The sequence below is a fragment of the Anas platyrhynchos genome, chromosome 6, assembly GCF_047663525.1.
Source record: "Anas platyrhynchos isolate ZD024472 breed Pekin duck chromosome 6, IASCAAS_PekinDuck_T2T, whole genome shotgun sequence".
Taxonomy (NCBI): domain Eukaryota; kingdom Metazoa; phylum Chordata; class Aves; order Anseriformes; family Anatidae; genus Anas; species Anas platyrhynchos.
The window spans coordinates 18,295,094-18,310,967 of NC_092592.1; the positions used below are offsets into that span (position 1 = coordinate 18,295,094).

Below are 15,874 nucleotides of genomic sequence, written 5' to 3' on the forward strand. Positions count from 1 at the left end.
CAACATACCTTAACAAGTTGAAGCTAAGATCTAGTCTTTTTGCCATATGTCCGTATTTTCTTCCCAGAAATTCTGGAATTTCTTCACAGTCTTGACTAATGTAGGACACCTGAGAATTAGAAGCAAAAAGGAAGCATTCCGTAAGTGGATTATTTACAGTTTCCTGTCCAGATTCTGCCTCATTGATCCAACGACAACACACAGTATAATAAACATTCATTACAGCTTTGAGCTTCTTCTGTTTCACTGCTAAAGAATCTATCACAGTCTCATTTTTCTATCAATACAGTCAGCTTAATACTTAACACATGCATAGCCCTACGTACAACACAGCAGAATTTTCTTATTTCAGATAAAAATTATTTTACAATTGCATTTATTCCGTTAAGTCATAAGTATCATACTCCATCCCACTATTAATACTTTGATCTAACATTACTTTGGATTACCCTTCTGAGCACCCTAAAAGAAAAATTCGTGAAACATCAGCAGACTTTCAAAGTACTCTTTAGTTTGCCTCTCATATGCAAAACACTTAGAGATCACTTCAGAAAGTTTCATCCAGAAACACCTAAGCAATGTGCCGTCAATCCACTTTCACAGCAGTTCCTTGGGGAGATTATTATTTTCAGAGGTATGCTAGGGACAGGGCAGGAAAGCTGCTTAAGATCTGAGAAATCAAGCATGCAGCTTTGTTTGGACAGTGGTGCAAGTCTTAAAGGTTTTTGGCTTCAACACCTATGTTCAGGTTACACTCCTCGTTATACCCAAAATATTTGTGAATGTGTTTCCTTCTTTCCATAGCTGTTTATCTGACCCACCTTTAACAAAGAGAGGAAGAATTAGAGATAGAAAAAAATAAAATATGTACTCATATTTCTTTTTAGCAGTGTTGATGTAATTGATGATATTTAAAAAAAAAAAAAAACACAAAACTTCACATATTCTGTCTGATATATCATCTTGGAAGTCTGGCTTAATTTCTTAAAAGAATCCCCACAAATCGTGTCAAACATACTGTCATACATGTATTGTCTGTATTGACTCACCCAACACCAACACTTCAGATTCTGTGCTAAAGGAACACTGGTTGTCCTTAGATGGCAACCTGCTAGGCAGATGGATTTCAACGCTCTGTTACACTACTACCTAGGAGATACAGCTGTTACCTCCATGTTGAATGCATATTTGCTATCATACACCACTGGTGTTCACACACTACAGGGTGTTAGGTAAAAAAATACACCACAGGGTCAAACTGTTTAGATACTACTTCATTTTTTGCTGAGTAGAGACTCTGCAGAACAGACTAATAGTCTGTACTTTTGAAAATCATCCCTGTTTCTTACACTCTGAAAATGATTGCAATCTGATACTACAGTACTGCATCAAATTTAATTCACTTCGTTCAATACCTTAAGCAAACAAAACTGACTACAGTGATATTTTTTTTATGAGCAGAAAGCAGGCAGCTTGAAGTTCCGTTTAACATTATCTTCCCTCTTAAACCATCCCTGCTCTTATCATATATAATATATATATATTCTGCTACTAGACATACACATGACTTCAGTGAGCGTAAGGACAAAAGGGAAATGAACAGTTCTGGGTAGTTCACATCCTAATGGTTCGGGCATAACAGCAAGTGTCTTTGAGAATTCATTGACTTAAACATGCCTCACACCCTCTCTCTATATATTGACCCACTAGTTTTCATCCAAGAGAACCACAAAATATTTTACAGTATACATATGAGTACACAAACAAGTATCGCCTCATTCTTCGCTGAAAAGTAGATTTCTATAAACTAGCGCCTGCAAACCCTTGGAGAGACACCCCTTTACTAGTAAAATAATTCTTTGGATTAAACAGTCATTCTGTACAACACGCTGTAAAGGACATAACTAAAATATGATGCCCATTAACATTAGGATTGGAAAATGATGTTGCACAGCTAGAGAGACTGCAGGAACACGGGCCACCACTGCTCTTCTCACCCACAGGGATCAAGGGTGGAAAAGTAGCAAAAGATTCTGACCTACATTGCCACTGCTCCAGAAACTTAACTGGCCTCAACTGCCCTAGCTCCACAAGAACAGAAGTTGAGGAAGAAAGCTCATACAAATGTGTTTTTTGGGGCACACAGAAAGCAAAATACTTAAGATATTGTAAAGTTTCAGCCTCTGAACTGGTAAAATATACAAAAATATTTTCACAACTGGTACAAACAGGTTATTCATAGATGTATTTGCAGGTGAAACATGGTTATCATGACCTTTTAATGCTAAGGGCCTCGTGAAAGGAAATTTACTTGCACAAAGTCTACTTCAGCTCATTCAATATACAAGTGCCATTTTGAATTTTAAACAGATTTATTTTCCCACAAAATACAAGGTACGCTTGCTTCCGATCTCTGCACCCCACATACACAAACTTGCCTCAGATACACAAGAGCTCTCTTCAGCGGCTGCCAGATCACCAGCCATGCAATGCACAATAAGCCTTTTTAAACAAGTTTTCAAGAGTATTCTTTCCTCACTCGTCTGCTCTTTAATCTTTGAACAATGCTGATATAAAACAAGGCTTCAGTAGTCTGGACAAGTTGCGAATAATGTTTCTTCATTTGTAGTCATTTGATTAAAAATAATTTTCCCTGCAAACAATAAGAAGTACACAATCTGGTACTCCTCCTTTGGCATCCATCTCAAATACCCTCAAAACAAGGATGAGCTTTCAAGTGCGTATCCAGAGATGCCACCAATGAGAGAGGAGACCAAAGCTACCGTGCCCAGGATGACTCCACTCATCGGTACCAGGCACATGAGTAACGGCAGGTTTCTCAGCTTTTCTACGCCCATTGCAGGACATCCCATGGGATTAGAAGTAGATGTAGATGTCTACATTGCCTAATTCTCCAGACTGAATGCAGGCTGGTCATAATCAAGCACTTATATTACTGGTGCCCAGCTCAATATCCCACAGAAACGTTCAGGAACTCTCTTACAGAACCCAGCAGAAGACCAGCTATGGGCAGCTCAGACACTCTTGCAGGCTTTTCAATGCACTGTGTACAATTCAGGAACAAACTATGTTTTTACAAAACGTTTAAAGCGTAAGTTAGTTTCAGTATCGGTTGCAACTCTCTTCTGCTTCAGCTTTGGGGGCAATGACCGCTTAATCTCTGTCACCACGTTAGAGTGGCCCTGGGATCTTAGTAATCCGTAAGGCAGCACCTTTCTCGGATGGTGCTGCAGGAGCTGTGGGCACGGCTCGCTGCCTCCCCCCGCGGGGAGCACACCTGGGGCACGTCCCCAGCCGGCCGCACCGCGCCATGTGCTGCCGGCGGGCGGGCCTCGACCCGCTCCCCGGGCGAGCCTGAGCCCCCAGCACGCTCACAGCGGCTCGGGCGGCCGGGCTGCCCCCCGGGAGCCCCGCACGCCTCCCCTCCTCCCACCGCGCCCCCCGGCGAGGCAGCCCCGGCCTGCCCGCAGCCCAGCCCGGCGGCCCCGCTGCCGCTGCCGCTGGCGGGGCGGAACGGGGCGGGGAGCAGCACGGTGCCGCCGGCAGGTGGGGCCGTGCCGGGCCGCGCACACTTACTTGTGCTCCGCTCACCACGACCCCTGCCATGGCCGGGGAGAAGGGGGCGGGAGGGCGAGGGGGGAGCGGCCGCAGCGGGGCTTCCGCAGTCACCGTGGCTCGGGGCCGGGCCGTGCGGGCGGTGCGGGCTGCCGGCCGCAGTCAGCTGACGGCGGCGGAAGCGCGGCCGGGCCGCGGCAGGGGGCGGCGGCCGCGCAGGGGCTCCCGCCGCGCCCCCGCCCCCGCCGCCATGGGCCGGGCCCCGGGGCTGAGCGAGGTGACCCCGGCGCTGGGCGCGGATTTATTTATTTGTCAGGTCGTGGGGAAAGCAGACCCTCGGAGCCAGCAGGAATACCGATCACAGCGCTCTTTCCGGGGTATTTTAATTGCTAATTAAAATAATGCCGTGATGGGAGGCTGCCGCTGATGAGGTGGAGTGGGGAAGGGGAAGGTTTTCCGTAAGAATGTTGCTCTTTGATGATACTCAGGTTTCTTCTGCTGGGATCCTAAGTGCTGTAAGTCATCTCCCTACCTCTTCGGCTGCCTAAGCACCTTTAAAAATCCCTCTTCTGTCCTCTCCGTTGCTAATACAGCGTAACTCGCGGAAAGCAGAGGCATGCTGTGAGGGGAAATAAGTTGCAGGAGGAGACGTGCTCTGCACTGCAACCCACTTCTACGGCTTATTCAGCACCGCAGCAGAAACTAACCCAGTACTTGCTCGGCCTCGTACTATCGACAGAACAAATTTATGGTACGACTGTGGCATTACGCTTCTTCCAGGGCCATCCTTGCCTTTGACTGCTGGGCAGGAAACACGGGGCTAAGAGCCCGGGGGAAAATAAATAAATAAATAAATAAAAACCACCACTGTGCACCCCCTGATATTTTAATGTATCGCATGAATGTAGAAAGAGGCCAACATGCAGAAGATCAAAACACAATCGGTGAACAAATGACTCCTTTCCTTCGCATAGATCTAATTTTCCTTACATACTAAAGACCAAGAAGAATCAAACCCTTCATCCGCAGCAAATAAGCAGATCCTACACTAATGAATAAAAGTTCTGTTTCTCTATGTAAGAGTTTTCCATCAAGGCGTACTTGCTAGTTCAGGTCATCACTCAGCATGCCTCAAACAATCAGGGCCTGTGTTTATTTATTAGATCATGTAGCAAATAACATACGCCAAGAAAAACAAGTGCTATGTGAACTGTAAATTTAAACAAAGCAATACAGTCTACTCTTCTGTATCTGCCTCTTTTTATCTCTCCTTTAGTTACAAGCATGCAATTCCCATCAGAACGAACAGATATAACTCAAGGCACAAAGTGGCCTCCTGATATAGTCAGCTGTGTTTGTCTTAATGGAGTAAAATCAGTTCAATACTATGCTCCTGTAAAATTGGAATAATTATATTGAAAACAATTTAGCACATCGTTATCCATATTATTAGTATTAATTTTAGTAGAGTGCTAGCTGTCACTTTAGAGAGATCTCTGAAGAAAGAAATCCTGCCTGAATAGTTTACCAAATAGCACAGACAAACAATAACGAGTCTGTTTTTTCCACCTCCTTACATTGCCAATTGCATTAACCTGCCATTGATCCTCCTACTTACTAGGCAAGACCTTGTCTAGAGGGAGAAGTTGCAGGTCCCGCTCCCCAAACTAGGTGACTGAAATTGACTTTATCATCTCTTCAATCAGTTTAGCTGAATTTCGTAAATTACAAAAACAATTTAAGGAGGTGGCAAACTGTTTTAAGTGCATCCGGCTTATAATCATTCTTTTAAAACCAGTTCAACATTTTTTTGTGTAGACATGGCCTAGATTATTATCTGTCATGGACAAAATAATAGATCCAAATCCTGTGGTGTGTAACAAACAGGGAGTGCTACCAACCACAGTGACAAAATGGGCCTATTATACTGTAGAGGAAGTGAAAAATAAGATCTCTAGCAGAGGAATGGAGAGGAGACATGACTGTCTTGCTACGATGCTTCCTTAGACTTTGAAAACTTACATCTTGAAAGTGATCATTCTGCTGCTAACTTCCTATCTGATGACGGGCAACTTTCTCAAATTTTATTTTTTGGGAGTCTCTGTTTTATTCCATAGTTTCTATGCACCTATCACCTGCACATAATTTTCAAAAGGAAGACTCACAGCTGCGACTGTCTACCACTAAAGGAGTATTTTGGAATATCTCATCTGAAATTGCAGCTAAGTTAAAACATTGTCTTAGATTTCAAATATATGAGTCAATGTGCTCATTAGTTATCGCCTCGTGTTATTATGAAGCTAAAATACATTACACTGTTACATAAATACAGGCAGGCTTTTGTTAGCTGTTGAGCCTGTTGATCATCAGCGTCATTTTATAGCACAGATTCCAGATCATTATGAAGCTTCCTCTGGTTTTAGTATGTTTTTTCTTTCACCTTACAATATATATTTATTCTTTTGAGCATCACAAAATGCTACCTTCTCGAGTCCTGGCCCTGCACAACCTGAATCATCTGAATGTTTTCTTTAGCTTTGATAGAGCTGCCTACACGAGTAAAGCTTTAAAGGACTAAATTTGTACTTACAGAATATATTTTTATTGGTGGTTGCTTAGAAGCTGAAAGTTTTGTAAGGATTCTTTGTTCAGATTGAAATAATTTATGACAGTGGGGCTTAGTTGACCTTTGAAATGTCTTTTTTTACAGTTTGTGTATACACACAATATAAAAAAACACATTTTATTTAAATTATTAGTGTTTCACTGCACAGTTATAAGCAGAAAATGGCAGTTCTGTATGGGCCATTCAAATATGATTTCCTTAAATGTTCAGCAATGCTTTGCCTAAAACTTCAGTAGTGTTTAACATGAGTTACAAACAGACAAAACCAACACAGACCTTTTCAAAAAATGTATCTTTTCTTGTGTAAAACTACATTCAATTAGTTACATCAATCTGCTTAGTATATATAATTTTACATACACATAAATATATGTATATCATAAATTGAGCAGACCAATTCCTCGAATAAGAAGCAGAGTATGTTCAAAATAAAATAATACCCATAATCCAGGCCCTAAGCAACTGGGAAGTACTGTATTGGGAGCATGACAGATAGCTATCAGACCTATCCGTTTTTCTGTGTTCTGCACATGGTGACAGAACTCTATGCCATTTTAGCAGTCCTGAACCTAAAATGTATACACAGCTACAATTTTGAAATCTCATTGACCGTTTGGTTCAAATAATTAGCTAATACATACCAGAAAATTTAGCACATCACCAAGCACCAAACAAATTATGTCATTTTATATGAAACCTATGTATAGAAGTAACACGTATGTCTGCATGTGCATGTACAAAATCATCTTACATGCCAAAATACCTCAAGCAACAACCTGTTGTCTTCCAAAACACCCTACAATTCCACCTGACAAAATGGTGTGCTGTGAACAAACTAAATTTTCTGATTTTTTTTTTTTTATTTCAACTAAAAAAAGTCCTAGCCAACTCACAATATTCTTCCAGTTTGACCATCAGAAAATTTGGCTCAGTGTTTACCAATACAACACATTTGTTGATGCTCATGATGAAAATGTTTTCTCAAAATATGTAAGTTTCCACAGCAATACAATGCATATTCCAAACCGAATCAATTTACATGAAAGAGACTGTAGTGCAGACATTTTTGTCAGTATTACCAAAGGAAGAAGGTTTTATTCATGCATAGCTTTACTTAAAATTGTTTTTAACCCCAAATAGTTAAAGATGGTGTTTAATGTCCACACTAATAACTTCAAACGTCTCCCAGGAAAGAGCATTACTAGGGCTCTCTGCTATGAAACAAACAAGAAGAAAATAAGCATGATGCAATGAAGACAAAATGCAACGAAATACATAGTTTAATCTCATTGACAAAGACAGAAAGAAATACAGTAATGATGACCTTATTTTTTATTCCTAGTCTGAACTGCTAGAAATTAAGCTTTTTTTTTTTTTCTCTCTTATCTCCATGCTATTTCTTACATTCTCACTTATAAAGACATGTAACAGCTAATGATAAGTTAAAATGATCTGAAAAGCAAGTTACGCATGTATGTTCAATACACTAGTACATCTTTTCTTAACTATATTGTTGTGACGGTGTGATAAAGTGCTTTAAAAATTGAGGATAAGAACATCTGAATTCTTTTTTTTTTTCTTCTTCTTCTTCTTTCTGCTGATGAATTAAAATTAGAGGTTTGTTTTGGTTTGGTTTGGTTTTCTCAGAAGTGCATATCCATAGCACATCTGAAAGACTGCAGGACACTTTTTGTCCAGAAAAGCAGACAATGAAAAGTGGTAGAGCTGCAATATGTACTGCAATATGCAGTATAGGTACTACCATGTACTTATATAGCATTTTTGAATTTGGTTTGATTTTGATACTGTTAGTTAATGGCCTCAGTTTACATTTTTCTGTTCTTCTGGAGAATCTTACAGCAGAAAGTAGGGTTAACTATTATTTTTTATTTTTTTTAAACTTTTCCTACCACAAAGAACCACATTGTCCAATTCAGAATGTTTCATATGAATATATCTTGCATCTTTGATCAATTCTTCCCCTAATTCCATTTAAATAAGGGGAAAGGTCATTTGGTAAGAATTATGGATTCTAAGGTAGGTCCAAACCTTTCTGTGGGTCAAGGAGCTGTTCCCTTCTATGCAGTAGCCCTGTGCAGTGCAGCAGACATACACTAAGTGACTTCTGCCCTTCTACTCCATTTAGAGAAGGGCTAGCACTGCACTGAAACTGGTGACAAACTGCTGTTAAGTTCTAGAGGATTACATATTACATTTACAATTACTACAGAGCAGCTAGATCTTATGGCAGAAAGTTTTCAGGGCTTTGAGAATGGCCCAGATCTTATTGTTACACACTTTTGACACAATCTTCACACTCTACCCTAAATCAGAGTCTGACTCTTTGATTCCTCCTGTCTGCATGAAGAGCAGAGTTTTGTCTACAAACACCTCCAGGATATATTTAATTATTATTTACCTATTATATGGCAGCAGTGTGGTATGAACACAGTGAGGATACATGGTGATTGTGAATGAAGACAGCTCTGACAGAAGTTCACTCACTGTTTAATTGCAAAAGCACCTTGAATTTCAGCATCTCCTGACATCTTTGGAAAGCTTCACGTTGTAACCCTGTTAGTATTCTTCTAATATAACTTTGCATATAGTCTTTATAAATTCAACATACTATAGGCTAAGGGTTTTCAAAAAAACATAACAGCCTAAAAGGTTTGAAGACAGTAGGAAGAAAAAAAAAAAAAAGCTTTTCCTGACATTTTTATCCTGTAATCTGGCTTCCACCAAAGTTAATGACAGTTTTGTCCACCACAGCATGGCCCAAGTACAATTAAAATCCCTTATATTATATAGTACACTATAGCTATTAGGCTAGAATTACATTTAATAAGAGATGTGTTCAACAGCTAAGACATAGTAACAATTAATTGCACAATTTACCTTCTCAAAGTGTTTGTTATGATACAGGGCCTTTTTCTTTTTTAATATGCAAGACTCTGTTTCCTTTAGGCTATAGAATGAACAGAGCTAAGTAAATTTAACTCAACCAGGTAAAATACCACTAAATTCTTTAATGCTATGTATTACCAGAACACCGAGTATTTTTGAATGCATTTATTCTCAACCTACACCAGGAAATAGAGAAATCCTCTTCTTCCTAGGCTACAGCAAGGAAACTGAAGCAAAGAAAAGCTGATTTACTTGTATAAATACTTATGATACCTGTGGTCAGCTAGAACTGAACCTACATCTCCTCCCAAGACCCAGGTTGATACCCTCGCTGTAGATAATACTCTGTCTTGGTTTGGCCTGTTTGATGTAAGTGAACAATGGCACTATATAATAAAAAATATTACTTCTGGTCATGAAAAGAGGAGAGTGTAGAACCATCATTTCTTTGCTCCCAGTGGATAGTACTTGCAGGCAAAAAAAAACATTCAAGGTTGAAAGGCAGTTATTCTCTGTGTCCCACCTAGAGTACATAGCACACAGAAGAGAAATGCTGACACAGGACATCCACAAGATCTGTAGATTATTGAAGGATTTTGAAATGTTGCCAAAACTTAATATATAGTGTGAACCAAAGACAAGAAATGAGGTTTTTATGGTTATATGGTTACAATTCATGCAATCTAAATGTTTTCTTGTTTGTTTTTCCATAAAGCCAACAAAAAGAATGACGGGATTATCCACCTGCCAAGTTTCAAAGGCCTATTGCTAGCCATGCAGGCACAGAACACTTAATAAAAGATCATAAGAATTTTTTTATTGGAAAGTATTCAGTAATGTTTGTTTGGAAGCTGTTGCTACTGAAACACTGGAAGTGTTTTGCATTATATATACTTCTCTTGTAATTATATGTTACACACATACATAGAGTTTTTTTATTGTTTTGTTTGTTTTTCTTTTGTTTTTCTTTTTTTTGAAGCCCAAGATGACTGATTCCCAACAAACCTGAAGAGCCATGCTTCCTTACAATCTGTTATGTATATGTGAATTTCAGTGGCTGGCTACACTATCGTGGGAAAGTAAATTGCAACAGTGAAGCAACCGTACATCTTTGTGCATCAATGCTTGTTTGGTCATAAGAATGCAACAATCAGAGCTGGGCAAAAAAAGAAAAAAAAAAAATAGGATTAAACCTATGATAAAATCTCATTTGAGGCCATCCAACACTGCAGTTCTAAATAACAGGTTTGAGCTTTTGAAAGTTCAGTGAGGTATTTTTTTTGTTCCAGGTCTCCATCACAATATCTGGGGCAGAGACTGCCTCTCACACAAAGATAAAACAAATTATTTCCAGAAATAAATGAAGACAAAGATCAAATGACAAAGGAAGTGGCTGCAGAGGCCAGAGAAGCTTGTAGCTGGGATGATGTCTCTTGTTCTAGCTGTCCTGGTAGTTCACTGTAGAACTGAAATACCAGACCAGCCAAGCTGGAGTTTTTTGACTGGTCGCTTGCTTGCTTCAGAAGGAATTGTTTTCACCTGATGAATCTACAGAGACACAATCTGCAATGTACTTTGCCAACATCACTGTATCGTAAGAGAGACCTATCTCTAAATGGGTATATACTATTGAAAATACCTGTTGGAAGGAGTTCTCTGCCTGCCTTTATCCTGATGAAAGGTTGTGTGGTCAGGAAGGAGCTTGAGCCAAAGTGTGGAAATACCTAACATTAGCAAACAGGTTCCTTTCTGGCTTTGCATTTATGTACGTGGCCCCATTTTTTTAATCTTACATCTTTGAGCTGGTTATAGAGGCAGACAGCAAAACCACAGCTTTCCACACAGATAACATATGACACTGCTGCTGAAAAGAGATCAGGAAGCAGGTATACAGCCCAATCAGAAGTCAACATATTACAGGCCAATATGGAATAATTTCTGTATCTGAAGGAACAAAAGTTTTAGCTCCCTATTTCTCAGTTCAAAAAATAGTGGCTATTTTTCTTTATACCTTTTGAGTACCAAAGATTCCCACAGAAACGTATGGAAGTTGCTAACAATCTGGATAGCTATGAAAGAACAGAGCTCAAACAAAACGCATCATCCTCTGCAGTTTGTTAAACAGCGACTTTTCCCATTACTCACTACTTTCATCCACCCATCCTTCTGGGTGAGGAGGGATAAATATAGTTCAACCAGCATTAATTCTGCATCATCTGGAGACATCGCTAGGAAGAGAACACACAAACACATGATGCAAGATGGAAGAGCTGAAAGCTGAAAGTTACAGACGTACAGTCTCTGCAAGCAATATATTGTCAATTAATATAGAGACATATAAACATAACAAGAAACAGGTTTTACACTCCTTGGAAATGAGAGAAAATGCAAGGGAAATCAAGATGGCTTAGTTTAATTGCCTCTTCCCAAACCTTCTTGCTGGTTACTTTAGTTTTACTCCTCTCTTCCTGACTTTGCATGCAAATACACTAATATAGAAATCCTTCAAATCCCATAACAACATATATAATCCCCTTTCCTAGGAAAGATGAAAGTGAAAAGGAAGAAAGAAGCTGAGCCAATGTAATACCTCATTCACTGAGGACTGAGTGGTACGCCATAAGCTCTACCTTAAGTCTTAGTCTCCAAGCTCTCAGTAACAAACAAATATTTAGAAAAAATATTAAGCTTTCTCTGGTGAGAACACAGAAGCAAGAGCGGAGTAAAAAACAAAGAGACTTCCAGTTTACACTGAAGAGAATATTAGAGACAGACCAATACTAAACTTAAGGAAATTCTTGTTTATATCTGGGAATTCCAACCTTGACTCTACATATAAAAATATCCAAAAACATGCTGATATTTGGCTCTAATACTGGGACCCATTCCCACAATCACAAGAGGACAGCACAGAGCTTCAGATTAATAACTATTGCTCTCAAGTAAAGATGGACTCTTAACAAAATAATTTAAAGCTTTTCACACTTAGGTTTCTTGCTGGAATTGCAGTCAGATGAGCAAAGCTTAAGGTACTGTTAGCTGATGGTGTAAGATAACATAAAACTAATTGGGAACAAAGTATTTCAGTCCCAGTTGAGAGATGTCTTTATCATAAAATAAGCCTAGAAACAGATACCAGAGTTAGCATACTTGGAAAAAAAAAAAAAATAATAATAAAATAAAATAAAATAAAATAAAATAAAATAAAATAAAATAAAATAAAATAAAATAAAATAAAATAAAATAAAATAAAATAAAATAAAATAAAATAAAATAAAATAAAATAAAATAAAATAAAATAAAAGGCAATGATTGGATGGACATACAATGGACATAAAGACTAAAGCCACTTAAAACTCTCCCAGGCTTTGTCTCCAGACCAAAACTGAGATAGCATTACAATGATGGTGTAAGGTCTTCAATTTCAAAGTTGACAGTGTAGAATATTTCAAAACCATCAGCTTCCTAACACACAAAAAAACCACCACAGGGTTCTGGTTTCAGTTTTCTCTGTAAGGGTTATGGCTGTATATCTGGGTGACATAATAGCTCACATAATTATGTAGCATGTTAAACTACTGTGCTATACTTGGCTCACTTACTGAAGATTCTGTACCCTGTTAGAACAATGCTGGGTGAATTCTGTAATTAAAAGTGAAAATTAAGAGAGATATAGTCACATATGACACTGTGTTTTTAGCATTCAGTCACAGCAACACTACCAAAAAAAATTATATCAAGCCAAAGAAAAAAGTTCGGGAAGTTTAAATATTATTATTCATACAGCTTTTGAAAATTATTTGTTTTCCTCTCTCTCTCTCTGAGGAAAAAAAAAAATTATTTTTGGTGGAGTAACTTAATTTATGTGACAGAACCCAGCAAAAAGGAAGCTGTCATGACAAATATCATCATGGATCAGGACTACAGGACAGAAGAATAAAACACAGCTTGCAAAAAAAATGAGCTCTTAGAGAACTGGCACTAACTAACAAAAAATACTTTATTCTCAGCTCAAAACTCTTGAGAAATATGCACAGCTAATTCTCATGATGAAGGGACAGAAATATCCAGATTATCCAGCCAAGTTTCTAACATTTTTTCCCAGTTTGTCAGCTGTCTTAGAATTCCCTACCAAAACAAGAAAAAGAAAGAAACAGACATTAAGCAGTGAGTTTGTAAGAAGGATCTATTTGTAAATAGCTTTCAAAGTGCTAACTGGTAAGTAAAGAATCTACAAAATTTTACAGGCTTGAAATCCATGTGTTGAAGATGAAGTTAAGCAGTAGCAGTCATGGACAGCTATAACCTGTGTCTGTTGGCTTGTTTAACCCTATGCCAATTCATTAGCCACCTATTAAAATATTTATTGATAATTTACTAACCTTTTTAGGAATTAAAACCTTATTGTCTTCACTAGAGAACATGCCCTCTGATTCAAATGCTGCTGGCAGTACATGGCTGGTAAAGGTTTCACCCAGCCTTCTTGCTCTCTGGCACCCCAGATGTGCCACTGAAGCTGCATAAACTCAAAATGCAGTTTCATACACATGTATGAAGCAGATAAAGCAGCCTGGACACACTAAGTGAAGCCTCTTGTGGAAAATCCTGACTACCTGGGATCTAACCCAGATAACCTGGGTCCTTTCTTCCTTTCTCCTCAATCTTATACTTAAAACAAATCTGACTTAAAATTGGGTTGAAAAAAAACATTTAACTCTTCATAAAGTGAATAAAAAAAATCCCTCTGGTGAAACGACCTCACAGATGCATCAGCATGGTGTTATTCCGTATGTTAAATTGTATTAAAAGAGAACAAGAAATTAAATTCAATCCTTCCCCACCATTAATTTTTTCATTATGAAAAAATACATATGTTAATGAAGCTGGAGAACTGTCTATACTGTCAAAGACAGAAAAAAAGATCCAATTAGGAGATAACCACAGGTCTGGAAATCTTTTCTTACCTGAAAACTTTGAGAATATCTGTTGTATAGTACTAATTATAAATAGTTCTGTCTAAGCAGAAAAGCAAAGACTAAAATGTTCATCAAAACTAAATAGGTAAATGAGCAAAAAGAAGACATTGACAAGTCCACTGAAAGATTTTGGAGATTCTATTTTAAACTTAATGGGTGCTTACATGAATATATGTATTGGCATCATACTGGCTCATAAAATCATGTATAGAAAATAACATTTCCAAAGTTTTATCTAGAGGGAAATTTTATTAGTGTTCATCTTTTTTCTAGTGAATAGACAAGCATATTAATTTCCTTCTACTTTTCTGTCTGTTTCAAATTGCATTCACTGTTCAGTATTATAATTTGTCTTTCAATGGAGAGATAAGTAAATGTGTTTGTAAAAAAAAATGTACATAATGATCGATTCTTAGTGTTATTTATACTGGTTATTTTAAAATATAAAGAAAGCCATACCTAACATTTCTAAAGTGTCATTCACCTTCAAATTTCATGACATTTTACATCTATTAATCAATTAGGCCTTACTCTACCTATCTCAGTTAGGCATTAATATCCCAATTTTACAGTTAGTTACACTGAGGATAGCTTGAAAGGTTAGCTGTCTTGCTAATACTGCTCAGGAAGGGGGATAAAACCCAAGAATCGCAATTGCTTCTCTATTGGTAATAAAAAATTAAAAGCCTTTTCCCTCTTGCAGGATGGAAGATCTCAGAAGAGTAAAGGCAAAAGTAATGGACAAAAGTTTGGGATTTTATAGAATTTTTACCTTTTCTTGTTAAACGAACTATTGTGTTACAAACCTACTTAAGAAAGGTAAATAAATACATGTGATCAAGAGATTTCACAAGCTGTGGTCATGGAGACCAACGAAAACTCAGGAGCATATAAATATACGCCATAATAATCTTGCTTCACCCCACCTCCCAAGACACAGTAAACATCTGGAACAGAAGAGACCTCAGCTTTGGAGAGTCTTCCTTAACTGGCTACATCAGAACAGGCTGAGCCTCCTTTATCCTCGTTTGTGCATTAAAAATGAAGGTACCCAATTGACCTAACTGTATAGTATTACATTAATTTAAATTCTATCAAACTTGTCAGTCTAATGCCACTAGAAAATAATTTAATTTCAATTCTCTATTCTGTTTTTAGTATGCAGATTAGAGAAAGGTCACCCTATTTATCCTGTTTCTGAATTACTGTTGACTGTCACTGATTACAATGGTAAACCAGTATGCTTCCAGGTGCATATCCTAAATGTAACCTGTACCAGTAACCATAACTGGGTATTTTTTCTATACGTTTTCAAGATTAACAACTTGAATTCAAAATTGGCTGGTTTAAACGTGCACTTTATTACCTTAAATTATAATCCCTACTGCTTTTAGGCCTCTAATCTAATACAGAAACAACTATGTTTCTTATTTTATATCAGACTGAGCATGCTCGGTGTATGTGAAGGAAAAACATGCTACTTTGCTATCTGGTGCTATCTTGGTTTTATACTAACACTCCTCTCAGAGGGCTCAGTGACAAATTACGGTCCCTTGGCATTCACTCTCTTGCAGACTTTGCACCAGATGAGACAGGGATCACACAGAGGTGATATTGTTTGATCTTGATGTTCTATCATCATCAAGACTGTCACCACGTCTATGCACTAAACAGAGAGAATCAAGATTGCAGAGGCAACCTCCATTCTGGCACTTCCTCATTTTTCCGTGCCTGACTTAGCATGCTTAATGTTCTTTTCATTTACAGTCACTATAATTGTCATTGAGGG

General features: G+C 38.2%; 1 protein-coding gene across 6 annotated transcripts in view; it reads right to left on the reverse strand.

Annotated features, from left to right (window-relative positions):
* LRMDA (leucine rich melanocyte differentiation associated) overlaps nucleotides 1-15,874 on the reverse strand; it is a 710,120-nt gene that overhangs the window by 672,695 nt on the left and 21,551 nt on the right. For 4 of the 6 annotated variants that reach the window (XM_072039519.1, XM_072039518.1, XM_072039521.1 and 1 more), the window contains exon 3: nucleotides 9-109. In XM_072039519.1, coding sequence (XP_071895620.1) covers nucleotides 9-109 — 101 coding nt within the window. Of the gene's footprint in view, nucleotides 1-8; nucleotides 110-3,597; nucleotides 3,775-15,874 lie in introns of those variants that run through there. The other 2 variants (XM_072039522.1, XM_072039520.1) reach the window with 1 other exon arrangement.